Genomic DNA, 9,881 nt, shown 5'->3' on the forward strand with positions numbered 1-9,881 from the left:
CGCCAGACAGAGCTGTAAGAGGCACGCAGGCACGAGGCTCAACGGTGCCAAGATCAAAGCTGGGACCTTCCAACCTTCTACTCCATGTCCCCACCGACCCATCGACGTGCCGGCTTGGCGCTGAAGCTTGTCCATGACATCCCTGGTCAAGCGTTGCAGTCCCCCTGTAGATCAGCAGCCGGGAGCTGGGAGGTGGGATTGTGGATGCTGGCAGGCTGGGAATTGTGGGGCCTCACACGCTGAATTTTTGTGGTCTCCCACCACTACTGTGGACGCAGTATCGCGCAGCACAGCCTTTGTGGAGAGGCTGATCGAGACTGAGTGACAAATTGAGTGACCGAGACTGCTTGCTCCTGCAATTTCCACCAGCACGGCCAGAAACAAGTTTGCACCGTCCAGCCATGACGCAGCACACCTTCGACCAGAAAACATCCGAATTCCTGACCTGGTTCAGGGCCCAGCCTGGCACCACCTTCCACCATGACATCGAGGTCAGAGATTTGAGAGACAGGGGCGCCGGCCGTGGCATAGGTGAGTAAGCAGAGCAGGCACACCCTCGATAGACAAATCCAGCCGGGCTGACATGGCGCAGTCGCAAAGACCGACATTTCCCCGGATACGGTCCTTTTCACCATCCCACGCCAGTCCATCATATGCACCAGCACCTCTTCATTGGCCGCCAAGATCCCTGGCCTGTTCAGCACGCCCGAGGAACAGGATGGCAATGACCATGACCATGACCATGACCATGACCATGACATGAACGCCGACGGCGACGAGGCTGACGACGACGACGAGGAAGACGACAAGTCCCAGGACTCGTGGACCTCGCTCATCCTCGTCCTCATCTACGAGTACCTCCAGGGCGCCAACTCGTCGTGGAGGCCGTACCTGGACGTCCTGCCCACCATCGATGACTTCAGCACGCCCATGTTCTGGGCGGCCGACGAGCTGGCCGAGCTGCAAGCCAGCCCTGTCGCCGGCAAGGTGGGCAGGGACGAGGCCGACAAGATGGTGCGGACCAAGATCCTGCCCGTCGTCAGGGCCCACCCCACCGTCTTCTTCCCCGAGGGCACCGCGGAGCTAAGCGACGACGAGCTGGTCCAGCTCGCCTTCCGCATGGGCAGCGTCATCATGGCGTACGCCTTCGACCTGGAGAAGGAAGATGATGAGGGCAACAAGCCGCCGGGCAGCGACGCCGGGGAGGAGGAGGAGGAGGAGGAGGAAGACGAGTGGGTCGAGGACCGCGAGGGCAAGACGATGCTCGGCATGGTGCCCATGGCCGACATACTCAACGCCGACGCGACCTTCAACGCCCACATCGAGCACGGCGAGCACGCCCTGACCGCGACGTCTCTGCGGCCCATCGCCGCCGGCGAGGAGATCTTCAACTACTACGGGCCCCTGAGCAACGGCGAGCTGCTGCGGCGCTACGGGTACGTCACGCGCGCCCACAGGCGCTGGAACCTCGTCGACCTCGCCTGGGCGCCCGTGCTCGCCGCCCTGCGGGCCGAGGTGCCGCTGCCCGCGAAGCAGTGGGATGAGGCCCTGGGGGCGCTGGACGAGGACGAGCTGGAGGAGGCCTTTGTTATCGAGAGGGGCGCGGAGGACCCGGATTCCGAAGGGAGGGTGGCCGAGGTCGGGAACGCTGCCGGCGCTCCCGAGGAGCTGGTGGAGCAGCTCAAGGCTGTGATGAAGGCCGTCAAGAAGGTCAGGCCCGAGGCTGTGCCTGACAAGGTCGCCCGGGACAGGATCATCTACTCTGTCATCGCCAGGGCGTTGGAGGAGCGGGCCAAGCAGTACGCCACGACGTTGGAGCAGGACCTCAGGCAGTACGAGGAGGGCAGCGATGGTGCGGACCGGAAGGTTCGGCGGCAGCGTATGGCCCTGGACGTCAGGATAGGTGAGAAGGCCCTGCTGAGGCAGGCAACCGAGACCGTCAAGGCGAAGCTTGCCGAGTTGGCAAAGGCCGAGAGTGATGGCGAAAAGCCTAACGCTAAGCGGCGGAGGGTGTGAGGTCGGTCTTATTGAATCTCACTGCATCTCAAGATACCCACCCACACATACCCACACACACACGCGCGCACCCACACACACACACATTAAGACACACGCGCGCGAGATCGCATCAGCGGTTGCAAATGCATAAACTGAGGGATATCTTTCCCTTGTGAGTCAAACTGAGATCTTACGTGAACGTGTATTGTGTAGTTGAATATGCCAATGCCAAACACCCAGACGCAACGCCGCACCAGTTTAAAACTATTCATGCCTTTGGGGTATCCACCTATCCTAGAGTCCAAGTCCAAGCTTGCCTGCTCCTGCGAAGCTGCGTGTTCCCTCCGCAAAACGAAGTTTATCTAAAATGAGATCTGTGTTCAAGCCGTCTTGGGCTTCTTGCGCACCAAACCACCACCAAGGGTGTTGACAGCTGGTGTTTCGTTTGTCGCGCTCGAGGCGCTTCCACCTGCCGCGGCAACGCCGTCTCCCACTGGTGCAGACTCCTCAGGCTCGGACTCCTTGCGCTTCTTTCGGGGAACGAGCAGGTTGACAGCTGGGACATTGGCAGCCTCGCTTGATGGTGGGGGCGGCGGCGTCGTCTCCTTCTTCGGTTTCTTCCGGGCCATAAGCATGGTCACCCCACCCTGGGTTGCGGGTGAAGGCACAGAGGCAGATCCGAGACCAGGGGCACGATCGCCGCCCGCTGCATCACCCGCAGCTCCCCGCTCCTTCTTGCGCACAAGGTTGGCCATGTTGTTGATCGCAGTCGATGCCGTTGAGTTAGGTGCAGCGGCGAGAGGCCGTGAGCCGACAACCTCCATTGCCCACTTCTGACCGCCACCGACCTCGTTGATCCATCTCCTGGTGCTGGCAGTGGCCAGCTCCAGGGTCTCGAAATCCAACCTGGTCAGCAGGTCGACCGATCTTTTGTAATCGGCTTCCGCCGCGATCCGAGTGCCCCGTCCTTCTGGAGGCCAGTGGTAGTAAGATGTCGAAACAGGTATGTCGGGAACGTAATTTCTAGCATGCCGTTTGACACGGGGCAGACGGGGAACAATTCGTCCTTTCAAAATAGGCCTCTTCGGCTTCGCACCGCTCTTCTTCTTGGAAGGGCTCTGCTTTGTAGGAGTCTGTTGCGTGGAGCCCGGAGTCATTGCTGATTTGAGAGGGCTTGATTTTGGAGTCGAGCCCGGAGCAACTTCGCGCCTCCTTGGGGGCGTGGACGGCTGTGTTGCTTGTGACCCGTCGAACGAGGTGCTTGGTGTGATGAGAGAGTTGGTGGGAGACGAGGGCGGAATCGTGTTCTGCTCGGCCCAGCCATATGGTTCGAGCACCACCCAAATGAATCCCGTCATATGTCCGCTCGAGCACTCTTGTCGGAAGGCCATCATCTCCCAGAACTGATCCATGGTCGTCAGACTCCGCCAGAGCCCCTTTTCCTCGTACTGCGCCGACTTGGAGGCCTCGAGATCGAGCTCATCGCGAAAGCGAGACTTTGGATCATCCGGGAACTTGGGCACTAGACACCTGGGTGGTACCCAGTCGTACTCTCTAGCAAAGTGCGAGACACGTTCCAGGGGATGTCCGAGCACCCAATTAGACGATGCATTGGGTGTTCGGGGTAGGAAAGCTCGTAGCTCATACGCGTCGAGACCGGGGACGACCAGATACCCCTTGATATCCTCCCAGTTGCCGGTCTTGTTGGAAGGGCGGAAGATCTTGTCCTCGTGGGTGTTCTGTGTCTCCATCATGGCATTGAGTACGCGACACCACCACCTAACCAGTCCTCGGTCGTCCAGTACGTGCTTGTCCTTGTTCTCCACGCTCCCAGGAAAGAGGTATTGGTTCTGCGCCCTTGCGAAAAGGCTGACAATGGTCTGGACATTGTCGCGACGGCGTTGCTCGACGAGGTACGACAGGAACGCGGAGCTGATCTCGCGGATCGGGGAGGGCGTTCCCTTGGGCAGGTTGAGGAGGCTCAGGTAGCCAGTGGAGTCGGCTTTGGAGACGAAGAACGTGCTGGCCCATGCTGTGGTAAAGATGTAGATCTCGAGACCGAGAACCAAAACCTGCCGGCCTGGTGGGCTGGAATCGTGGGCGGCTCCAGCTCCTGGCGTCAAGGGCGACGAGGGCGTGCTGGACGATGCCAATTTTGAGGTGGCATCTACGCTGACGGCGAGGAAGTGGGATTCGCGGTAGGTGCGGTCGGGACGCGCATCAGGAGGGGCTGAGTGCAGAGCATCAGTGCGAGTGGGCGGCGTGGAGAGGTGGTTGATTGTGAACCTGTAGCCCTTGGGGAGCGCCTTGGCGAGCCTGCTCAGCAAGGCGGCGCTGCACTGCTGCTTCGAGCCAGGCGGCGCACTTGGAGAAGCTGCCGAGAACATGTTGCTTGAAAGTAAATGCTGGATTGCAAAGTGCTACGGAGGCATTGTTGCATTGTTGCAGGAGAAACATCCGGCGAATAGGTCACAGTCAGCCAGCAACCCAGCCAACCAAGCAAGTTGGGTCGGCCCGTCCAATGCGAAGTCCTTGCTGACGACGCGATCAAATTGCCCTCCCTGGCCCTACGTCGCGGCGCGGGCGCGATTTGGGACTGTAAGGAGCAGCTTAACCGAGTCGCGTTGAACCAAGCTCTAGTGGGCCAGGCCTGCATGGCAGGTGCAGGTGCAGCCAATGGGCCCGTGCACCGGTCGGGCCCCTGAGACCGGACTTGCCAGAGTAAGTACTTGGTACCTACTTAGGTATCCACCCGTCTTTAGCCTGCCGGGAGCTCTGAAAAAGTTACCGTCGCGAAAGCTGGGCGCTGTCGAAGTCGTCAGTGACAGGATCGCGGTTCCAAGGCCCAGCTCGACCACGAGGGAATGCGCCAGCCCCTCTCCAACCATCGCTCCTGAGAAAATGGCGCTCAACACCTCTCGCACGGTCTGGTCTACCTCCAGACAGGCCCTCCGCCCCATCAGACCCGCAGCGACCCGGCCAGCGTGCCGTGCAAACCACCAAATAGCACGGCACCCGACCTCCCTGCGCGAGAAGAACGACCCCCTGAACGAGCCCATATCCGAGGAGGACATAGAGGAGGCACGGCCTAGGTGGTCGTACACTCCAGAGAGGCTGAAGGGCATCCACGGCTTCTCGCTCGCCACCCCCAAGAACCCGCTCCGGTCGGTATGGAGCGTCAACGAGGACCCCGCCAAGCTGGACGACTTCTACGAGCGATTCCTCGGGCGGAACGGCTCAAAACTGCTGCCCGACGAGATCAAGTGGTTGGCAGTCACACACAAGAGTTTCGATTTCGGTCGGAGAGGTTTCAACACAAGATTAGCCTTCTATGGTGCGTGGTTTGCTCTCTGTCTCGAGGAGCTCTTCCGCTTGTGTCGTATGCTTAACGGAACAACTGGCTCTAGGTCGACAAATAATTGTGCTCGAGGCCATGCATGAGATCATGACCTCGCCCCGGGGGCCAGATGACTACCTGAACGACCCATGGAAGCGAAAACACTACGAATCTCCTGCCCTTCAGAACGTCGACAAATTGAGCGTGACCCGGCCTCAAGATATTGTCACGTTATCCGGCCTCGCCCATGTTGGGTTGAGCAGTAAGCTTAACGACGTGATGCGTTGGAAGCCAAGGAACGTGAGTTGATGCCAATGCACCCGGTCTACACTGTCGCAGAGTACCGGCTTACCTGTCCATCTATCACAGCCCGACAACCTGAAAGGATCAGGTCTTGAAAGTGTCCTCGCCACCTCCATCTTTGCCATAATTGGCGCAGTCTCCTTGCAGCACGGAGCCGAGGCTGCGGCCAAACTTGCTCGGGAGAGAGTTATCAGGCGGATAAAGCATTGAATGAGCGCATAACGATGTACCATATACACTGTACAACCCAATAACTGCTTATGTGCGGACCCATCATACTGGGGACCAATATTACAATTATTGGAAAGACTCGCGCAGCATTGTAGGACTTCAACGCAAGTCCTGCGCTGCTTTAGCCAAGGAAATCATGGCATCTTAAGATCCCCAGCTGAGACTGCTGGCCGAGACCCAGTATCTAGGCATTGAGATATAATACCACTGGCTGTTCCGTGCAGTCCTGGAACTTGCAACTGGTAACGCTGGCATGCCTTCTTCGCAAGTCGAAGAACCTTAGGAGTCCCGGTTTTTGTTTCCTTGGCTATTCTCTAAAATCAGGGTCCTGTCAGAGTAGTAGTCCACTTACCACATGGATGGGATGAACATGCATGCGCATTCGACTTGAGCGGTCCGCTTATTTGCACCCTTTCAATGCGAGGGAAGCGTCAACATGAAGTCGTCGCCCATACAACCTCATTCCTCTGGCTCATCAAACAACTAACATACCTACTTAAGTATCATGGTAGCCCGGTGCTCAGGTCAATGACGATTGTCTCTAGAGAAACCTTGACAGAATTGATATTCACTTTTTCCCAGCACAGCCGAAATCCACATATAAGTTTCACACACACATCAAATATCAGTCATCCCGTTGAATATCAATAGAATGGCGGACGCAAACCTACCCAAGGATGAGCTGAAGGCCCGCGCAGTCTAAAGTACCCCTGTGTCTCAAAAAGGGGCTTCGCCAATCTAATCGGAGGTGAAGAGAAGGACAGGCTGTGGCCGAGTCAAGGGCGGGCCTGCCGCGACGACCACCCAAAGCATACATGCATGACAAACAAGAGAAGTTCTTAGAGAGGGCCGGCGACCTAGCCCGCCCGCTAGTTGGCGACATCACAAAGGAGGATGCTGGGGAGGTCCAGAAGGCTGAGGAGCGTCTCAAAATTTCTCCCCAAGAGCCGGTCACGGAGGCTAACCTGCCCAGGTGCTCTTTTACCTTTAGCTGGTTTCGCTTCTATTCCGCATACGTCCGAAGACACACATGGCGCATTCATAAAGTATCAAACGCTCAAGACCCAGTGTTGAAAAAAAAAACATACAGTGTCGCTAACGGTGGTAAATGAGACGGATCCGTAGAGTGGTACGCTACAGACGCCCCGGCCAAAAGACCACAATTCCAAGTTGCCCAAACTTGAAAACTACCATTTATAAGCCCGTACCGTCACAGTAAAAATATAATAAGTGGCAAGTAGCCTCAGCCTTGCGACACACAGACAACATTTGAAGGCTAAGGGGCACCGTCTTAATGGCGGTGTTAACTAGAAGGTCGCTAAACTTGTTCTTAAAGGTATCTACTATAGTATTTTAGATAGGAAAGGAACTATATATTCAGCCTTATAGACTCTTAGAGAGAGATCTATAAATACCTTAATGTAGCCTGTTAGAGCTAAGAATTACTATATTCAGAAAATTAAGGTATCTTGGAGAATTCTAGCTAGTGGGTATGGAGGAGGTGGATAGCAACCGCGCCTACAAGCAATTATTTGTATTAAATTTGGGTGGAAGAAGACGGACAAACTACTGACATTACTCTATCTGACTCAGGCTGCCGAGGTGAGAGCCGTGCACCAGTGAGTCCATGGGTGACAGGAGTTGAATATGCTGCAAACTCTAAATCCGAACTCGATCGATTCAGGGGCCGAGGTGAACCGACAGATACGCAGGTAAGCTTGTCGCAGCCTTATACGGCTTAACCAACCAGATCACCGTCCGATGATATCGGGAGAGGCCATGGACACATGCGTTTCTGCTAGCAATGATGAACTGAATAATCTGGGCCGCTGGTAGCATAGTACATCGTAGATAAAATCCATCATAGTATGCCGGATCCCTAGAAGCATTCAAAGTGCATTGACAAACTCAATTTAATTCAGGGGAATTGTCGTCCCGATCGACGGGGTTTACGGGGGACTGTACGGCCCGTCCGTACAAGCATCATATGACTCTTTTTTCTCGGTCCCTACGCCATGTCCGGCCCAATTGAAAGGGAAGAGCTTGTCACTAACAAGGTAGTCCCGAAGTGTGATACCAATGATCACTCACAAACCACAGTGCGTAATTTACTGTGTCTATTCTGATTCCACGAAATGTGCCCCGATTCAGCTACACGATATGCATGAACGGACTATGAGCACATCAAGGGAAATTCGTGAGTGGGTCGAATCATAATTAACTTGGCAACGACGAAGTTTATTCCAACATAGGCACCTTTTGAGGCAGGATGGTAGCGGCCTGCGAGTCACTCAGTTGCGCTGAGAAACCTGCCCAGGTGGATATAATAACCCTACTTCGGACGTATACGTAATAGAAGCGGAACCAGATAATTGCGCTATTCTACAGTGGTCAAGACGAAGTTAAATAAAAAGGAAGCCAAGACAGAGCACCTTACAAATATCTTGCCGGATCCATTTCGTCTGTTGATCTTGTCTTGATGTATTGACTACACCAACAAGCCTTCGGGGTTTTATCTTTTAGTATGGGTATTATCCGTCAAATTCCAGTTTGGGTCCACCTGTTCTGGCTGGTTCTGGCCATCGGCGTACAAGGAGAAAGCCACGAAGAACGTCGAAGTGTCGCCCTCGCCGGCCAAGCCTTTGAAATTCTCAATGACTATGTCGCAACCCAACCAACACCAGCCAGTGATTGTACCTTCGAGACGGCAGCCCGGAGACAGGAATGGTGGGTAGATTACCTTCTACCATGAGCACCGAGGCATCCATTAAGAAGACCACGTGCGCTAATCCGGTTCTATTGACGCAGGACACGTTTGTCGCGAGAGCAGCGCATGGCATACATCAACGCCACACTGTGCCTCATGTCAAAGCCCGCCCTCACCGACCCACGCATCGCCCCAGGGGCAAAGTCACGGTACGACGACTACGTCGCAATCCACATCAACCAGACGCAGACGATCCACAATACGGCAAACTTCCTGACGTGGCACCGCACCTTCGCCTGGAACTACGAGCAGGCCCTCATCAACGAGTGCGGCTACGAGGGCGCGCTCCCTTATTGGGACTGGGCTGCGAGCGCCGACGATCCGCTACACTCTGAGATATTCGACGGCAGTGACTGGAGCATGAGCGGCAACGGCGTGTTCGCCGCTCACAACTGCACTGCGGGACGCCCTGGGAACTGCATCCCGCCGGGAGATGGCGGTGGTTGTGTGGATACGGGCCCGTTCCGAAACATGACGGTCAATCTTGGGCCTATCTCGCCGCTCTTGGCTGCGGAGGGGATTGTTGCCGTGCCTGCGAACGACACGCTCAAGTGGAATCCGCGATGCCTACGGCGGGATATCACAAACTGGACCAGTACACGCTGGACGTCGGAGCAGAATCTTACCAATCTATTGACGTCCCATGATGACATTGCAAGTTTCCAGTTCGCCATGCAAGGTAACTTTTCTGCTGGGGACTACGGTGTGCATGGCGGTGCGCATTGTAAGTTATTTCAGAGCCGTTTTCCTGGAATGTATCTAGGTACTCTGCTAATACATACATCACAGTTATCACCGCTGGCGACCCTGGTGGTGATCTCTTTAACAGCCCGTCAGTAGCACTTCCATTCAACTTGAAAACGATCTCGGTATGGCTTGAGACATTAGTACTGACCTGTAACTCATAGGGGCGATCCGATATTCTTCCTTAACCATGCGATGATCGACCGTGTGTTCTGGATTTGGCAAAACCTCCACCCTGAGCAACGAACAGAGGTTGTCGGCGCAACCATAACCAGAAACAACGCCCCGCCGAGTCGGAACGGGTCTCTCACCGATGAGATTTACATGGGTGTGCTCACTGCATCACCGCCAATTACAATTGGCCAGGCGGGGAGCACATTGGGCCTTACGGGTTCCCCGTTTTGCTATGTTTATGTTTAATCATCTGCAGTGAAATATACCAGGAGCGTTTATCATGGTTAGTGGTTGCAAGAATACAGGCTTTTTTATCCAGTAACATGT

At 55.5% G+C, this 9,881-nt stretch overlaps 4 protein-coding genes across 4 annotated transcripts; 3 read left to right on the top strand and 1 right to left on the bottom strand.

Annotated features, from left to right (window-relative positions):
- The first annotated feature begins 216 nt into the window (after positions 1-216).
- Positions 217-4,581, top strand: KVR01_007017 (ribosomal lysine N-methyltransferase). The gene is made up of 2 exons (XM_044794950.1): positions 217-531; positions 593-4,581. The coding sequence occupies exons 1-2, from the start codon at positions 402-404 to the stop codon at positions 2,014-2,016; spliced, it is 1,554 nt and encodes a 517-aa protein (XP_044644448.1). The 5' UTR covers positions 217-401; the 3' UTR covers positions 2,017-4,581.
- Positions 2,379-4,385, bottom strand: KVR01_006747 (H3 histone acetyltransferase RTT109; the record flags this gene model as incomplete). The annotated part of the gene is made up of 1 exon (XM_044794351.1): positions 2,379-4,385. The coding sequence occupies one exon, from the start codon at positions 4,383-4,385 to the stop codon at positions 2,379-2,381; it is 2,007 nt and encodes a 668-aa protein (XP_044644178.1).
- A 196-nt stretch (positions 4,582-4,777) lies between the features above and the next one.
- Positions 4,778-6,376, top strand: KVR01_007081 (uncharacterized protein). The gene is made up of 3 exons (XM_044784311.1): positions 4,778-5,332; positions 5,406-5,635; positions 5,705-6,376. The coding sequence occupies exons 1-3, from the start codon at positions 4,900-4,902 to the stop codon at positions 5,846-5,848; spliced, it is 807 nt and encodes a 268-aa protein (XP_044644512.1). The 5' UTR covers positions 4,778-4,899; the 3' UTR covers positions 5,849-6,376.
- A 2,017-nt stretch (positions 6,377-8,393) lies between these two features.
- On the top strand, positions 8,394-9,800 carry KVR01_006931 (uncharacterized protein; the record flags this gene model as incomplete). Its single annotated transcript, XM_044782781.1, has 4 exons — positions 8,394-8,596; positions 8,678-9,360; positions 9,426-9,468; positions 9,545-9,800. 4 exons carry the CDS (start codon positions 8,394-8,396, stop codon positions 9,798-9,800), a joined length of 1,185 nt encoding a protein of 394 aa, XP_044644362.1.
- Positions 9,801-9,881: the final 81 nt, after the last annotated feature.

This window comes from Diaporthe batatas (genome assembly GCF_019321695.1).
Source record: "Diaporthe batatas strain CRI 302-4 chromosome Unknown Contig00007, whole genome shotgun sequence".
Lineage (NCBI taxonomy): Eukaryota > Fungi > Ascomycota > Sordariomycetes > Diaporthales > Diaporthaceae > Diaporthe > Diaporthe batatas.